We start from the raw sequence: 19052 nt of genomic DNA, 5'->3' as shown, positions 1-19052 counted from the left end.
ACTGCCAGGCTTGGGAGGATTTGAATAAATGGCCCAAACAAGCATGGACAAAAGCCCACTTCAGTACAATACCCAAGGTGGACAATATATGCAACAACACTTGTGAGGTATTCAATTCCAGAATTCTGCAGTATAGATGCAAGCCTATTATCACAATGCTTGAAGAAATTAGAAGTTATATCATGAGAACCATGGTTGCCCGCAAGGTTAAACTTTCTGGAAAGCCTGGACCATTATGTCCAGTGCAGTATAAAAGACTAGAAAAAGAATTTCATTTTGCTAATCAATGGACTCCCATTTGGTGTGGTGATAGCATGGGCCTGAGATATGAGGTCCACATGTGGGGGAATAAGGTTGAGGTCAATTTAGGTGAATGGACATGCACTTGTGGAGTATGGCAACTAACAGGTTGTGTTCTTTATAGTTTTTTTTTCCATTCCTAACCTACATGTGTGCTAATTTTACAACTTTGATGTAGGGATGCCATGCCGACATGCCATTGCAACAATAACTCACAAAGGAGGGAAGCCTGAGGACATGTGTCATGAGTGGCTGTCAATAGAAGCTTATAATAAGACATACCAGCATTTTATTGAACCAGTCCAAGGACCACAATATTGGGCCCAGACACAATATACACACCCTGTTCCACCACATAAAAGGGTCCAAAGAGGAAGGCTAAAGAAAAATAGAAGGAGATCTGTAGATGAGGACAATGTCAAAGGACATAAGCTAAAGAGGAAATTGGCTGAGTTTACATGTGGAAGGTGTGGCCAAACCAATCATAACATTAGAAGCTGTAAAAATATTGGAGTTCCTGTTAGGCCAAAGAAATATGTTGCACCATCAACTTCAAATGAGGATGACCACCTATTATCTCAAGATGAACAATCTTTGAATGAGGCTGAAGAAGCTGCTGCTCATGTTCAACAAGATCCGGTGGAGATTAATTTATCTCAGCCTCATTTGTCACAAGATAGTGACATGGAGTTGATGGTAAATATTTGTTACAACAAAGTAGTTTTATCTCAACCTAATTTGTTGCAGCACTCCATTTTTATATATTACAATTATTCATGTTTGGTATTTGCATGTAGGTCCCTGCAACTATTGTTCCACCAATAGCAAGGAATAAGCTAACCATAACAAGAGCCAAACAAAGGAAGGTTGCTAATAAAGATGATGCAGTATAAAGAAAACTGAAGAAGCATTTTTTGTTGCATTTTGAAGGTTGCTGAGTTTCAAGGTTGCTGATGAAGAAAACTGAAGAAGCATTTTTTGTTGCATTTTGATATTATGATGTGTAGTTGTATATTTTGAAAGCTTCACTGGCAAGTGAAAATGATGTAAACATTATGGCCTACTGAACAATTGCTTCTAACTACCATGCTTTGAGATGTCAAACATTATGTGAAATTGATTTAATGTCATGTTTCTTCTCTTTCTTTTATAAATTATACACTGTGTTGGATTTGGAGTTGGAGTAGGACCAAATTGTATACAACAACAAAAGCTGCTATTACACTACAAAAGCTATACAATAACTTCAATAACTTATTTGCATATCTTAAAATGGGTAGGACTTCAATAACTTCAAAAAGTTATACAACAACAAATTATATTTAATAAACTACAAATTTCAGCAACAAATTTCACCAACAAATTATATTTAATTGAAATGGGTAATTGACAGTAGCAACAAAAGCTGCTATTACACTACAAAAGTTACTTCCTACTACAAATTTTTCAGCAAAACAACAATTACAATATCAAAAGCTGCTATTACACATTTTAGCTAAAATGCATTCCCCCTAAAACTAACATTACAATTAAAAATGAAAAACCTAACAACACAATGTTTGTTAAATTTCTCATTTTCTTCTGCAAAGCTTCAATTTGTAGTCTCAAATCAGTCACTACCATTGTTTCTCTTGAGACAGAAGACGAATTAGAAAGTTGGTTTTCTTCTTCAACCCATTGAAAAAATTGACAGTTATCTGGGTCTGTTTGGGGTAATGCACAAGTATAGAACAACCTTCCTGGGTTCCTCCTTGTTCTTGCAGTTCGAATAGCTGCGCGTCTTCCATGGTGGCATTGCCGAATGAAACTACCAGAAAATGCACAACAACTACCACTTGCAAACATGGAGAAATCAAGTGAACAAGCAGCAGCGACTGAGCCTCAGAGTAGAAGAAGAAGAAGCAACTCAGCGTGGGAAGAAGAAGAAGAAGAAGAAGAAGCAACCAACAGCTTTGTAAACCCTAATTTTTTTGGGGAAGAAGAAGAAGCAACCTTGCGTGAGAGAGAGTTTATAGATGCAGACCTCAATGCCACGTTGGACAATCTACGTGGCACTGAATTGCCACCTATACACCTCACTAACGTCGTCACCTGAGAATTTAACGACAGGGACTATTTTGAAAAACTTATGTAAAGTTAGGGACTATTATGAATTAAAATTTAAGTCAAGGACTAATATGCAAACTGGTTACAATCTCAGGGACTAAATTGCCTATTCACTCAATTTCTATTGGCCCAATCTTTTTTCGGTAGTTAGACTCAATGAACACCTTCATCACGTCCTCGTTGGTTTTGAGTTCAATTATTTCAAATTTTATAACTTTTTCTGAATACTCATGGTGACTTGGTTTCCGAAAAAACAATCGTCTTACCATTCGTGTTTCATCAACACCATAAGGGGGAATCCCACGAGGCGCAACTTGCTTGATCAAATCCTTCAATTCATCCATGGTACATCCGGTGGGAATATCAAAGTTTTTGGGATTTTTTCCTGTGAACAAGTAACCAACAAACTCATTTTGGCGTGACATGTTCCATTTCCCATTGTAATATAGCAGGGCATCATGAGTAGGGGTCATAGTAGTTTCAAGTAAGTTTAAAATACCATTTGGGGTTCTAGCAATGCTACATAATAACTCAATCAGACCAACAAACGAAAATTCATGATTACACATTAACATTGTGTTAACATCAGCATCATCTTTCAGTTGCATACATTGAAACCGAAATTGATTACCTGCATACGTGAAAGGCTACCGGTAGTAAATTTCATCCAAAAATTGTTTGTCGATTAGCTTAAGGGTATTGTGTATTCTGGTTTTTAACGTTTGAAAATCACACCCGTTAGGTACTCGAATGGGAATTGGAGTGGAAGCTTGGAAGGAAACACCACTGTCGTTGTGAACAATGGATCCATTTGGAAAAATGAAACCTAATGTGGAGTTCACAACTGTCTGACTGCTTGTCTCTCCCAAGAATGCCATAGTTTTTTGTAAGACTTGGGTTGATACTGAAACTTGTGCTTTCTTACAAGGTTAGGTTGTGCCATACATATAGATGAGTTTTAATATCAATGTTGCATTTTTTAAAGATTGAAAATACACATGCACATGCTTTCTGTATGTGTTGTCAACTACACGAATGACATGACATGCTTTAGCTTGGATCAGATCTGCATGTGTAGTCATGTTGTGCAGGGTCCTTTCACGTGCTTTATGTTAATGCAGACAACAATTTATCATACACGGTTTTCCACAATGTGTAGTCAACTCAGACAACGATATATCATACATGCTTTTTTAGAATTAAGTAATAATTTTGTTGTGGACATAACAAATAAATTACATGTTCAAAACGATCAGCCATTTATAAATTACATGTTGAATTATCATTTATGTCAACATAGTCTCTCTTGAACATCACAAAGCTCTTGTAATGCTGCATTTTGCTAATATATGGATTTGGCCATGACTTCGCCTGCGGATGACAATTGCTAGACCATAACAATGATACAGGCGGTAAGGGACAACGTTCTTTTAAATAAACCTGTTGTGTATGCGAAAAAAATGTTAACTCAATCCTACAAAACTCATTGCATAATCATATAAAAAAAACACTTCATATCTACAATGTACCTCAACAAAATGATTGTTATACACATGACCGATACAAATTATACGATGCAATGAAGAATTTGCCAGCGGTTGACTTCTAAGGGGAAAGAATGTCATGCTTTGTTGTTTAGACAAGGATACAACGATTAAGTTATACCTTGATGCAATGACATGTCCCATGTCCGTTATATTCATCCACTTATCCGTTGTCACCTAAATAAAACAAATATACACGTCAAACTTAATTTCAAACTAAAGTCTTAAAAATCAAATAAATAAATTACATACCTTGGTTAACCAATCAACAAGTAGTGACATCCTTAATTCCTCAAATCTCTCCGTGCCACCAAAGAGCTTGATATAGTCTTTTGAGAAATTGGCAAGTTCTTTAAGCAGATGGTTGCGGACCACCGACCAAGAGTCTTGACCCATACCTAATAAACCGACAACCGACCGATATCCACAGTTACCATCAGCTTTGACATCAACAATCTTATCAATGAAGTCGTGCATAAATGGCTGAAACTGGTCCAAAATGGGCATCATCGTTCTTCGATTCGGTTGCTCAGAGGATGATGCAGTACGCCTCACCGATGAATTGCTATTTTGTTGTGATTCAAAGGCATCTACATACTCCCAGTAAGATGGATCGCGCTTTGTTGACCTTGGGTTCCTGCTCGTAGTTTTCTTCGGTGCCCCCTTTGTGTTAACCTTTGCTGGAGGAGGACACATCGAATTCTGATTAGGGTGTGCAATTTCCCAAAGTTTACTTCTTAGAGTAAACATGCCACAAACATCAAGTTCTTCGATTTTTTGGTATATTGTTTCCATTACGTCCTTGATGCCCACCTCGGACTCAGATAACCTTTGGTCTGAAAAACTGAGTCTCCTCCAGAACATATGGATTGAATCCAGTGGGATGCAACCACCAACATATTTGGATAGCTCACAAGCACAAGGAAGACCAAGCCACATAACCACAACTTGAGGGATTCTTGCCAGCATAGTCAACATGCTCTAATTCAGCAACAATCTGATTTAAAGCATACCTTGAAACCATTCCAAGCAGCCTCCTGTATAAGGTTTTTTGGAACACATGTCCAACGACATGTGTACTTGTTTCAAATGATGCTTTAATCTGTGTGTGCTGCAACGTAATCATGTTATTCATGGCATCCCACACACTGCATAAGTCTTCAATGTTATTTTGTAACAGTCTTTTTAAAGACGAGTGAGCAGATTCAACCCTACATTTCAAATACACAAATAAAAATAAACATATACAATAATACAATTCCATAAATTTTTCAACGTTAATAGAAATAGTTGAACAGTTTCATACCTGTTTGTTGTTGTGTTTCCTAAGTGCATCACCTTATTAGTCCAGGCGGAAACAAATTTTTCCTTGTGTGGTATTATCCATGTTTCCTTGACATAGTCAACAAACATTGGCCAAGGTGCGCAAGCTATTTCGAACTTCTTCAGGCATTCATCAAACTGCTATTCTGAAGGACAATCAGTCAAAGATCCCCAGCAATCCATGACATAATCCCAAGCATTTTTTTGCGCAATTAGTGATTTACATTTGGCCTTCACATTCTTGTTTATGTGAAAGTTGCACAACAAATTTGTGCATTCAGGGAATACATCTTTCACTGCATTCATCAATGTTGGTCTCTGTCAGTGACAATAATTCCAGGGAGGGCATCACGGTTTAAAAAAAGGCCTCGGAAGCGTTGTAAAGTCCATACCAAATTATTAACGCATTCACCCTCCACATATGCAAAACCGGCAGAGAATGTCATCCCAGTCGGTGTCACCCCAACAAAATCAAGCAATGAGAGTCTATACCGGTTTGTTTTGTAGGTGTTGTCTATCAAAAACACCAAATTGCATGCGTTGACTAACTTCACTGAATCAGGGTGACACCAAAAGATATCATGAACCACGTCTTCATCCTTTATTCTGTGCCAATAAATATATTGATCGCGTTCAAGAAGCTTCATCAGATGTTGCATTTCAAGATCACTTCCTCTTATGGAAGAATGGAATGCACTTCTTGCATTGTATATCTGTTTAATGGTCATACAGCTGTTGGCATTGTATTCCTTCAGAGTTAGCAGAATGTTTCTTTGCTTCACCATGGACTTCGTCATATCAGCAATAAGTGTTTTTTCAGCTTTAGTCAATCGCCCCGCATATGGATGTCCAACTAATGACTTGGCCAATTCATGATTATGCACTCCACAAATCAACTTCACCATCCAGCCTTCTCCTCCAACCACTGGCTTGCAACGAAGCTTGAAGGGACACCCACATTTCCTAGTCTCAGTATCTCTTCTGATAAATTCTTTTTTTCTACACTTATACTCGTCACTCCTTTCACAACCAATTAACATAAACGTAGTCCTTCCTCTACTACCTGTGTTTGTGTTCGACCTTAAAATCACCGCCACAAATCCATTTTCATGAGCCACGGATCGAGCCCACCGCAAAGCATCCTCTCGGCACTCAAACATCTACAAAATCCACATAATTTAAGTTTTCTACTAGTATTCATTTTATTAAATATGTGACAAACATTAACATTATAACCTGAGAAGTCTTGAACGCATCCGAACAATCAACATGTGGTTTATTCGCACCACATGATTCTGCATTTTCATAATCCATATCCGCTCGTTCAAACATTATTTCATACATCCACTCATCTTCGTCCATCTAACCAAATCAAACAAAAAATGGTCATATAAAAAAATTAGTAATATAAAAGAAAAAAGGAAAATAAATTCAAAAACAACAAATACCAAAAATAATACACTTACGGATCAACTTGATCCGGAAGCTTCTTAATACTCTTTCGGATCAAGTTGATCCGTAAGAGACTTTCGGATATGCTTACGGATCAACTTGATCTGGAACTCATCCGTATGTCTGCGACAGTCAAACCACCATCTGCGTACCTCGTTTGCCGCCACCGACCACCGCAACGCTCGACGCCGGTACCTTCACCTTCACCGCTGCGCTCAACGCTGCTACCCCCACGAACCAGAGGCAATGCCGCACGAAAAAGAGAAAACGAGAAGCACAGCTTTCTGAAAATGGAGGTAAACAGCTTTTCCGGAAAAAAAAAAAAAAAGTTGCATTTTTAAGGAAGAAAGGAGGTAGGAACAATTTTGGCATTTAAAAGTTTTGCTGGGTGCACCTAGCAACACTCTTGCTCCATGGGGACTGTTCTTCTCACCCCTATTTTGCTAAGCTCGTCCTAACTTTCTAAAGATTTTTTTTATTTTATCAAAATATCCTACGAAAAAAAATGTTTCTGTTGTATATCTTTGATAAATCTTGTGGAGACACATAGCGGAAGTTTATTTTCGTTGTGTCCTTTGATAAGATCTATTGATGTATACTGATAAAGATTTGTCAAAATACAAAGCAAAGACTTATTTAGTTATTTTCATTGTATATCTGTACAAGTTCTGTCGAAATACATGATGGAATTTGTTAAGATATACATCGGAATTTTTCTAGTTAAAAAAACGACTATTAGAGTAGTCATGGTTCTCACTTAATATTGCAAAGGACACACAGGTGTATTGAACAATGTCTACAGGTCTAAATAATGTAGTTATGAGCTGAACTTATATACAAGTTCAAGTAATCCATGTGAGTTTATTTCAATAAATTTTAGCTTATGAAGAAAATATTGCCCTTAGCATTCCTTAGTCCTTGATTTCATTTTTACCTTTGCATTCTGAAGTCTTAATCGGTGTGCATATGACACACGACAAGATTCTTTTAATTAGTACCTACACAGTTTTTCCTGCATTACTCGTATCATACGTTGTCTTCCATTTGCTGGTGCTTCCCGTTGGACAATCTAAGAAGCTAGTACGAAATTGAAAACGCTTGACCTTGATGACTGTTAGACTCAGACAAATATCCAAAATAGAAACTGATGACTATATCACAATTCACAACAATAGATACATTGACTAACCAAAAACAAATTGAAGATAAAAGCACATAACTAATAGTCTACTAGTAAGATATTAGAGGAATAAAAGTTCAGGGGTATTACATTACACTGCCTTGTTCTAAATCTAGGGTGAGATTTTGAAGTAATCATTATAGAATTAAAGGCAAGGCACATCAAGCAATAGCATCTGGTTGAACAGCACCATTGGCTTTGGCTTTACTCATGTTGGCTCGGCGAGTGACCCTCACATGGTAGACCCCCAATGCTAAAAGCACAACAAAAGCAACACCAAAGATAATGCCAGCTACGCTACCAGCTCCCAATTGTTTCTTACTTCCTTGAGGGGTTGAGGCCTTGCTTTCATGAATTTCAGTAGCTTCCACTTGTGCTGCTAAAGGCATTGGTGAGCATTTTGATGCAGCACAAGGGTCTTTTGTCTCGGGCTTTCGTTCATTGGGGTGAAAGAAGTTATATGCTGATGGTGAAAAGGCTTCTGGGTTCTCGTAAACAAGCCCGTGAGGGGCTCTTTCTTGGGCTATGACAATCGAGACAAGTGCTAGAGAAGCGAGGCTGAGAAGAGAGAAACCAATGGGATTCATGTTTAGTTTGTTTTGTCTCCTTGTCTTTGTGTGAACCACTTGTGGCTGGGTTGAACTGGCTTTTATAATGGTATTATGGTCCTGAGGAAGTGGTTGTTCCTTGGACATGAATTTTTGTGTTGGGACAAGGAGGAAACAGAATTATGAGGTTTGCTTTCAGCACTCCAACATTGAATGTTTTGTAATTCCCAAAACTACCCATTAAATATTAATTATGTTCAGATCTACCTTCATCTAGCTTTAGTGAATACTAGTAACCTCTTGCTAACCAATACCCTTAATGCAGTGGTTAAGGAACTAAAAAAAGAAAATATTTATTGTATAAGTCATAAGAGAGTATAAAAAAAATGATAAATAACACAATTTTTCGTCTATTAATAAAAACATATCTAAGGACATTGGTTAGTATTTTCCATACTACAGTAGTACTAAATTATGTAGGCTACTAATCCCTTGTTGATTGTCATGCAGACACCTTCCTTGTGTTTCTAGTAAAGGAAGAGAACCCCAAATGAACTTTCCTGCTCATTTGTTCAATAAATTATATTGTTTCTTCTTTCTGTTAATTGAAACAGTCACCATGAATCACTACCTACTTCTAGTTCTGATAGTGTAACAGATGTAACAACTCTAACTACTTTTAGATTCCAATTAACAACTGGTCTTTACATTCATTTCATCTCTACTGCCAATCATAATATTTAATATTTTACTAATTGAATTGGTAATCATTTAGGACAGAACATAGAGGTATTTATATAAGTTACTTCTGATATTGTTTTCTAATCAAAATTGGAATTTACTTTGATAATCTATGTTGACTTTTAACACGAGCTTTTAATCACAACTGCATCTATGTTTTGTTCAATCCTTTATCAATGAGGGTTTTTTTCCCCTTGATCTTTCTCCTCATTGTCCCTGACCGCATCAAAATGGTTTGGTACTTTAAGTACAAGAAAATGTACTGATTGGAACAGCTTGGGCAAAAAAGTCAAATGGCTTCTTGTCACGACCATACAGATTATTATTGTGCTATTTGGAATGTCTTGACGTGGCTCCAAGAATGATGCTTACACTTGAGTATGTAAGGACTGTGAATGCTTGGTTCATGTACTTGAGTGCCTTAAATCAAGTGCACACAATTAATACGAGTAATTAGTTAGTTACAAGAGAATAAATCATACAGTAATTAATTAACCACCCTTGCGAAGTTAAAACAGTAATCATTTCCTTGATGTAAAGCCTTCACTGCTTATATGCATAGCATGCAATGCATTGGTTATTGGTGTATTACAAACCCATCTTCGTCATCGGGGTCTTATTCACGTGTTAGTAGTCAAATGGAATTTTTGTGAACTTTTCGGTAATTGTTAATGAGAAGGAGATTTAGGGTGAATTTGTTTCAACTTATTTATTGAAATAAGTAATTATTTTAATAAAATAAGTAATTTTTTATTTTTTTACTATGTTTGTATAAATTATTTTTATTTTTAAAAAAATAATTTTTTGTTTATTTTAAGAAACAAATTCTATTTACTTCTTAAAAAAATTATATATAAAATTATCTTTTTTTAAATTTAAACAAATTCACATTTAACTAATTCATGTATAAGATTACTATATTAAGGAAGGGGGATTTATGCTTAGCTTACTCGCTACGTGGAAAAGGAGTAGTAATTGAGGCATGGGGTTGCCTTAGCTTAGAGGGGCAGCAAAGGCTCTGTTTGGTCTACCCTGTCACATTATTGCAAAGGCACAAAGCGCATGCTAGAGGTGAATATTAATCAAATGTGTTCTTCTCCAACTCGGAGACCCCACTCCTCCACTACATCATGTATGTGAATATATATGATGCCATGTTAATTAAAATTTGTGTGATGTATTTCACAAAACTAGTACTAAATAAACTCACTGACCCCAATTGTTTTTTTTTATATAAATATTAAATTTTTACAGCTAGTTTTAATATATAATATTATATAAGTTGATGTAACAAAGTGCATCAGAAAAATTATTAAATATAAAATAATAAGTATCTCTCTCCCAGTATTTTTAAACTTGATATCACATTTAACTTTTCTTCTCTCGTTTCTACGCGAACCAAATGCGACAGAAAAACACCTTTTATCCATTTTTTTTACCTCAGCAACTTTTCCTCTCTTTTTTTCACGTTAAAAAAACACAAGCTTAAGGTTTGTTTAACATGATTGCTTATCCGGCCAATTTCTTTGCATCTTGAACCGTAATATGCACATTGATGATGATGCCCGAAAAACTAAACTACTTGTTTTTCTTTTAGAGTTTGTTTGGATGGAGAAATTTAAAATTCTGATAAATTTAAAATTCTAAAAATTTTAAATACTTCAATTGAAATTCTTTTATTTTCAAAATTTTGTGTTTGGATAAAAAAAAAGCTCAAATTATGAGGGTGAAAAAAAATGAATGAAAAAAAAAAGAAAAGATATAATTGGTGTACTAGTTATACATGTTCCTCTAGGTATAATTAGTAGAGAATTCTAATTTCTCATCTTTCAGAAGGAAATTAAAATTGCAGATTTTTAGTTGTTTAAAATTCTGTTTTAAAATTCCAAAATTTTAAATTCTTAAAAAAAACATCCAAACAATGAATTCTAGATTACAGAAATTCAAATTCTCTGATAAATTACTTTCCTCAATTAAAATTTTCTATCCAAACATATTCTTAGGTCTTTTTTTGGACACATTCTTGTTACTCACTATTTATCTTGGAAGTTTATTTAGAGTTTAGACCATATCTTTTCATACACGATTTTCAGGGATAAATTTTTTTTTTTTACAACGATAGCAACGAGAATTAAATCTAAGACTTCAAGTATACTAACCAAATCTTCCACCATTAGCCTGATTCTAATGGATTTCAGACATAAAATCTCACCAGCTTAAAATTTTGTATTTTTTGTCATTGTATATAATATTGCTATGTAAAATGCACACATAATATTTATTTTTCTTAAAAGTAATTTTGGTCTTTCTATTTTACTTAATTTATAATTTTGATTCTTTTATTTTAAAATTGAAACATTTGATCCTTCTATTTTAAATTTTTCACAAATTTAATTATCGTATTTTAGAAAATCTACAATTTTAGTTTAATCTTTAATTTTTCTTACTTTTATTTCTTTTATTTCTTATTTTGTAATTAATCAAATCATTTCTTGATGATACTCTAAATGAATATGTTAGGTTTAGTGTTCAATTGGACCAAAATAGAATAAATAAAACGTAAATAAAATTGAAAATTTGACCAAAATTATAATTTTTCTAAAATAGAAGGATTAAATGTCTTTATTTTAAAATGAAAAGACTAAAATTGCGTGTTTATTAAATAAGAGAATTAAATGTCTCAATTTTAAAATGAAAAACCAAAATTACAGATAAAATAAAATAGAAGGACCATAGTCCATAATTACATTTAAGCCTATTTATTATTATGCTTTATTCGAATTTATCACAGAAAAACTCATCCTTGATCTGTCGCATGTCTTTATGAACTAAGGCCCATTTGGAATAAAAATAGGGGCTTTAAGATATGCCTAAAAAAAGGAAAATAATTAACAATTAAAAAAATTTCTAAAATAGAAGGATTAAATGTTTTTATTTTAAAATGAAAAGACTAAAATTGTGTATTTATTAAATAAGAGAATTAAATGTCTCAATTTTAAAATGCAAAACCAAAATTACAGATAAAATAAAATAGAAGGACCATAGTCCATAATTACATTTAAGCCTATTTATTATTATACTTTATTCAATTATCACAGAAAAACTCATCCTTGATATGTCGCATGTCTTTATGGACTAAGGCCCATTTGGAATAAAAATAGGGGCTTTAAGAGATGCCTAGAAAAAGGAAAATAATTAACAATTAAAAAAATCATGAGATATTAAGGGGGAAAAGAGGGAGTTATTATTGTTTCCATGATAACTACTCTTGGCCCTACTAAAGGGCTCAGACTTTTTTATTTCAAAAACACCCTTCTAATTTCGTTGTATAAAATACATAATGAAATTGTGAATCAGTTTTCAACCCCCCTTATAAATAGTGGAATCGTGATTTCGTTGTGAATAATTTTTTTATCACAGCGGAATCGTGATTCCCTTGTGATAAATTTTTTTATCTATAATAGAATCATGATTCTGTTGGGATAAAAAAATATTCACAACAGTATCTTGATTCCGTTGTAGTGTTTTAAAAAGAAACACATTTGTGTGAAACTTAAATGATATTTGTTGTTGAACACTGCAACACTACATTTATTATCTGTTTATTGACTAAGACTGCTTTTTTCTAAAACATATTGACTAAACACCACTTTTTCTAAGACATATTTATTGAACAATTATTTTTCCTAATACCCATACCAACCGATTAAATATAGATGCAATCTAAACCATTTATGTTTTTGGTATCACCTCAATCGTTGATATGGTATGAGTCACGAGAGAACAGTAGATCATCTAATATAAATAGCAGTAGGGATTTGATGCAACTCAACACCTTTGTTTGATATTCACCATATTGTTTAAAACATGGAGAGTGTATATGCTTTAGTGTATTGCGATGGTGACATGATTCCATCACCTGAAGGGATATTGTTTGAATGTCCTAATGTTCTTCAAGTCGTCACAATAAGTGACCACATGTCGCTTGATGCCTTAAGGAAAACAATTATTGACGCCATCGGAGGTTGCAGAATTTTACTTGATATTTTTTATCATCAACCAATTTACGATGGTGATGATTGTGTTGAGTACGAGTGTATGAAGCTTTAACGTGACAATAATGTGGGAAAAATATTTTTCATCTTTTCAAAATTTAGTAGCACAAATCTGATTGAGTTGGATACAAATTTTAGCCTATCTCCATATGAAATCCTTGTCCTACTGCGCAGACCAATGAAACCAAGATTTGTTAATGAGATCATTGCTCTAATTAGGGGTGGGTAAGCGGGCCGGCCTGCCCCGTATAAGGCCCGCCCGCATAAACCCGCATTGGTAGCAGACCGGTCCAATCCGTCCCGCTTCTTACACAGACCAAATAAATTGGTCTGCCCCCACCCTGCAGACCTCGCGGGTCAAACGGGCCAGTCCGCGGACCTAATTTTAAAAGAATTTTAATTTTAATAAAAATATAATACAATCAAATTAAGTTCAATACAAATGTAAATAAAATCTCAATAATTAGTCAATTACATCAATAAAATAAATAATGTCTTAACAAAAGAAAATCCAAGCAATAAATCTAAAATATGAAATTTAAACATCTCCAACAACAAATGATTTCATATTTGAAGTAGCTTGAGTCTTCTCCATCTCCATATCTTCATTTTCTTTTCCTAAAACTCGAAATAATAATAAATATTAGAATAAAATCAAGTTAAGTGATTAAAAGACAATAATTATTACATATTATTTACCTTGCATATCAAATACTAGTAACCAATTTTTAGTATATATTGTCTAAAAGAAGCCTAGTTCGATATTTGTTAAGCACACGTGAGGAGAAAAAATATTCTTAACCTGCTATAACTACTAAATATGATATGAGCTATTTTTTATTATAAAAATATATTGAAATATCTTTAAAAATATTTATTTAACAATTATTTTTGGCTTAAATGATAAAAACTGATATTTTTATTATTTATGACTTTCAGATATGAAAATGATAGATTAAAAGAGAAAAAGATTGAGAAAAATATCAAAAAAGAAGATTTTTAACAGGTTATCACTTATCTTTTTTATCTTAATCTTTTATTTTTGTTATCTTTTATTTTTCTTATCTTATCCTTTTTTATCTTTATCATCTTTTAATTTAAATCTTTTATTTTTATCTTTATATCTTTATCTTATCTAATACATTTCTTTATCTGTTATTTTAAAAAATAAGTTTAAAGTGAAAAAGAGAAAATCAAACCTAGTATAATTGGGTCAAGATCACACAAATTAAACATAATGCGGGCTGCGAGCAACCCGCGGACTCTGCGGGCCAAACCCGCATAGTCTGCGGGTTAAGCACGGCAAGTCCAAAAATATGACATAACCATGGACCGTTTAAAAAAATTGGTCCGTAACCCAAGCGGACCGCGGGCTCCGCGGGTCAGTCCATGGACCTGGGCTCGTTTACCCACTTCTAGCTCTATTGTGTGTTAAATATGTGTAGTCATGTTTTTACTTTATCAAAATTTTACACTATTTGTGTATTTTATTGTCAAAAAAGTTTGTATTATACGTGCTTATTTAGTTGTTGTTTTTCCAGATGTTTGTTTTATGAATCAATTGAAGAATTATTGTTACTACTAGGCATATGTTGTTTAAATAGTCGACGAACACAAAAAATAAGTAAATGAAACACACCATTAACTAAAAAAATATATGTCAAAACAATAAATAAAAACTACAAATAATAATAATAATTAAATAATCATTCGCCTTTGCCACCCTTTCTACCGTCCTTGTCGCCATCCTTGGCAACCCTCTTTCTTTGCCTCTCTAAGTTGCCCTACCTTCAAAGCCCTCCTGCAACAATTGCAAAGCTTGTTGTAAGGATTTATGATGACCCGAGTCCTCTAGCACAACTCTAAGGTTCAACAAGCTCAACATGGCGCCTAATGCCATCCGGAATCAATCCTACAAGAACAATTTCAATTAGTAACTATTTTTAAAGTTAAAATTTAGGGGAGGGGGGAATTAACAAAATCCATTTTGATTTATCTAGCAAGAGTAGTCTCATTCTAGTACATACTGCCAGTGGTTGCCTTGGCGGTAGCTGCATTGGGATGGGTAGTAAACGTACAAGAGGACATAATGGCTCTCCCTCCTCTGGTAGAATGGCATAGGGGTAGGAAACCCGGTAAAACCAAGGCAGATAATCAGAGGTACAAGTCTATGGACCCCTAGGTGGCACAACATTGCCCAACAAAATTAAATGTTGTTGTTAGTCTGCCCGCACCGTATCAAAAGCCTCACACGTAGGATGCTGCGATGGATGGTGTGTGATGCGATGAACATGACCAAACTACCTCATCACCCTCTCTAGAAAATAAGGCCACACATCCATCCCACACCAGATGAAGCCAAAGAAAAAGGCTTGTTAGGGGAAAGGCCTGACACCCTTGTGGTGCTCATAAGGACACCAGACAACAACATACATCTAGAGGTCATCCAACATCTCCCAAATCAGATGAGCCTGCTTAGTGCCTGATAATTTTTGTGCATAGGTATATTTTGTGATCAAGTCATATAATAATTGTTGAAATTCCCCTCTTTTATTGCTTCTTTTTGTGTAAATCGTTAGGATATTAACACCATCTAAGTTCTCTCTAATAAGTGTTAAACTGGTAAATTTATACCATTTTGATGGTGTATTTGTTGTAGAAACACAGAAAAAAGGTTGGAAGAGAAGTTAAAAATCTGAAGACTCTCGCTCAGTGCACCATACGTGCTCAGCGCGATGCAGTCGCTTAGTGAGAAACACTCGCTTAGCGCAAAGAAGTCATATTCTAAAGCCTGATATCACGTGAAGGTGCACTAAGCGCGTGACCACCAACTCACTTGCTCAGCCCGGCGAAGTCACGCTTAGCACGAGCTCGTGTAAAATTTAAGCAGATTGCGTCTCTAAAAGAAGAGGAAGGAAAGAAAATAAAAAGGCAGTTCTCACAAAAAGTATAAAGCATCCCATAGAGAGCTAAGGATAGGGTTCGTGTAGGAATAAGGAGAATCAACCATTAGGAGTTATTCCTTCCCCCCATCTCCATTCTTCTTCTCCTTTCATCAACCTCTCGCAATTATAAAGTCTCTCATGAGAATGAGAGGTTAAACCCCCATTGTTGGGAGCTTAGCAACCAAACATTTTCGATGTAAAAACCTTTACTATCTATTTAATATTATTTCAATTTCATTGTCTTTTGTCTATGCTTGATTCCATGTTTGTGTTTTGATCACCCATATTCATGTATGTGTTTTAGGGTTTATACATTGGAAAGTGTTTAACTCTTAACAACTGAAATAAGGCATCTAAATAATTCATCTCTAGGTATAGAATGATTTTATTTAGCCTGTTATACATCTCTACTAATAATGCGATTTAACTGGTTTATTCTCTTAAGGGATTAGGAGAGGAATTAGGTAAATTAGACTCTTTCATATGAGGGATCATGGTTAGAGTATATGAGTAGATGTAGGTGATTATTGGAATAATATCAAATAGAGAAAAATCCTTAACATTACATCGAGAGTTGTTTGGTAGGCTAAGCTCCAACACCTCCATATTCTGAATCAACTTTCGTTTCACAGCTCTGAGTGCTTGTTTCTCTTCCCTTGCATGCATTGGATAATTAGTTTAATTTTATGTTAATTTACTTTTAATTTTCTATCTCTCAAATCTTGAAATCAATTCATTAATTGCTTGAAAATTGGATAGACACTACTCTGAGTACAAACAATGTCCCTGTGGATTCGATACTCGGACTTCAGTTTTATTTTACTACTTGGGACAATATGGTGCACTTGTCAATGATTTAACAGTGCCTCATGTTGGCTTCTATCTGTTGACTATCGGGTCATCCAGAGCATTGGTCCCAGGCTCGAAATAGCCAACAGTGGGCATATTCGCAAACGACCAAAAATGTAAACAAACAATGTCAGACAAATTAATTACAGTAATAAGAAAATAAAATACAAATAAACACAATTAAAAAATTGTTTACTTACCATGACTAATTTCATATAACCTCCAACGTGTTTGTTGGTGTATTGGCTCACATAGGAGAATTGGTCGTATAGGTACACTAGTGCAGCGACTCCCTAAGCGTACCGATGGCAGTCATCAAGGTTGCAAGGTAGAGGAGGTAGGCGACATGGACGTGAGTCGAGGACTTGTCTGCAAATATGGTACTGTTCACCAAGTGCAGAAGATAAGTTGTTGCAGCCCACAAGTACGATCTTGACTAGACGTACCAGTGATCTAGGTCTGCCAACCACGTCAACCTAACCCTGACACCTGCAGTTGTCGTCGCTATAGCCTCTTCCTTTGCCAAAATGTCAAGGCGAGTCATGAGTAGAACCATCACAGCCTTTCTAGTGAAGGTGGAGGGGACATGATCTATGGGCTTGCTTGTCACAAGCAGTGTAGGAGACATGACACATCATCTAGAGTAATGGTCATCTCTTCGACGGATAGATGTAAGGACAAGGTCTCCTAGTGCCAGTTCTCCATAAGGGCATTCACGAAGCCCTTGTTTAACGCAGGGTATTGCGCCGTAACTAGGGCGGATAACCCTGACCGCATTTGACTTTGGTTGCGCCTTTTGGCTCTAGCTCTACTGAAGGATGTCATCGGCCACGTGTTGATGCAATCAGCCTCCGATGCCTCTCTCAAGCATCATCCTTTTCATGTGAGGGGCCCCCGCCCTCATGAGAAGGATCACGTCTAGCCACATATGAAGCATGTTTAGGTCAAAGCATCTGAAATTAAAGGAAAAACAATTAAACTGTTAATAAAAAATAAGAAAAAAATTAATTAAAAATAATAACAAAAAAACTTTAAAAACAAAAAACAAAATTGTGATTTGTTTTGTGTTCTCACAAACACAAAAAAAAAATAGTAACAAGATTGTGATTCTATTGTAGAAAAATCTACAGCGAGATCATGATTCTGTTGCCAACCATAAGCTTAGAAAAAAAATACCAGAAGGTTGGGGAAGGGATGGGTTGCGCGAAAGAGGAAGAAAGGAAAGGTTTGGGAGGACGAGTAGGTTGGGGAAGAAGAAGGGAAGGGTTGGTTGGAGTTGGGGAGGAGAAAGGAAGGTTGGGGATGGGGTTGGGCCGCATAAGAAGTAAGAGCAAGGAGAAAGAGAAGAAGGCTCAAATAAAGAAGAAGGAGAAAGGGGAAAGGGGAAGGGGGGCTAGGAAGGGTTGTAGGTAGCATTGAGGGAGAAGATGGAGGGGTTAGAAATTTGAAATGGGGGTAGGATGGACTTTTCCCCTCTAGGTAGGGGCCAAGACTAATCCTAGAAGGGGCCAATAGTAACATTTTGGAAAAGATGTGTATTTATAGCCCAACCCACTAAACTTGTTATGTGCCCAAAGTGCACAACCAATTGGATTTTGCTTCGGGCACCAACAGATTTGCTGATACACCCAGCAAAATTTTGAAAATGCCCATTATATCCCTATGTTATAAGTAGCGCTTTACTTCTTCATTTTTTGTCCGAGCTTGTTTTCATTTTTTCTTCACCGTCGTTCGTTCCATGAGAGGTTATCCGTGAGAGTTTGTTGTTCGTTCTTGTGTCCTCTTTGGTGGTTGGTCGGCAAGTGGTGGTCGTGGCGGTGGCTAGTTTGGTCGTTAACAGCGGCGGTAAGGTGTTCAATTTTTTTTACGTAATACTTACAAATTGGTAATCCGTAAGTTAAATTAATTTTATGGATTAATAATCCGTAAATTTAATTTAACTTATGGATTGAGAATCCGTATGAAACATACGGATTCTCAATCCGTATGCTTCATACAGATTAGCAATC

The 19052-nt window shown here is 35.4% G+C and overlaps 2 protein-coding genes across 2 annotated transcripts; both read right to left on the bottom strand.

Moving 5' to 3' along the window:
• Positions 1 to 4123: 4123 nt before the first annotated feature.
• Positions 4124 to 4745, bottom strand: LOC114378978. Its single transcript, XM_028337553.1, has 2 exons — positions 4231 to 4745; positions 4124 to 4127 (listed from the first exon to the last, which is right to left on the bottom strand). The coding sequence occupies exons 1-2, from the start codon at positions 4743 to 4745 to the stop codon at positions 4124 to 4126; spliced, it is 519 nt and encodes a 172-aa protein (XP_028193354.1).
• A 3109-nt stretch (positions 4746 to 7854) lies between these two features.
• On the bottom strand, positions 7855 to 8657 carry LOC114378139. The gene has a single exon (XM_028336685.1). The coding sequence runs from the start codon at positions 8598 to 8600 to the stop codon at positions 8067 to 8069; it is 534 nt and encodes a 177-aa protein (XP_028192486.1). The 5' UTR covers positions 8601 to 8657; the 3' UTR covers positions 7855 to 8066.
• Between the last annotated feature and the right edge of the window lie 10395 nt (positions 8658 to 19052).

Source organism: Glycine soja, chromosome 12 (assembly GCF_004193775.1).
Source record: "Glycine soja cultivar W05 chromosome 12, ASM419377v2, whole genome shotgun sequence".
Classification (NCBI taxonomy): Eukaryota; Viridiplantae; Streptophyta; class Magnoliopsida; order Fabales; family Fabaceae; genus Glycine; species Glycine soja.
The sequence above is the reverse complement of the archived record's forward strand: the minus strand, read 5'-3'. Positions and strand labels throughout refer to the sequence as shown.

Coding starts and splice junctions, on each gene's coding strand:
- LOC114378978 (XM_028337553.1), bottom strand. CDS start 4,745: ATGGAAACAATATACCAAAAAATCGAAGAACTTGATGTTTGTGGCATG.
- LOC114378139 (XM_028336685.1), bottom strand. CDS start 8,600: ATGTCCAAGGAACAACCACTTCCTCAGGACCATAATACCATTATAAAA.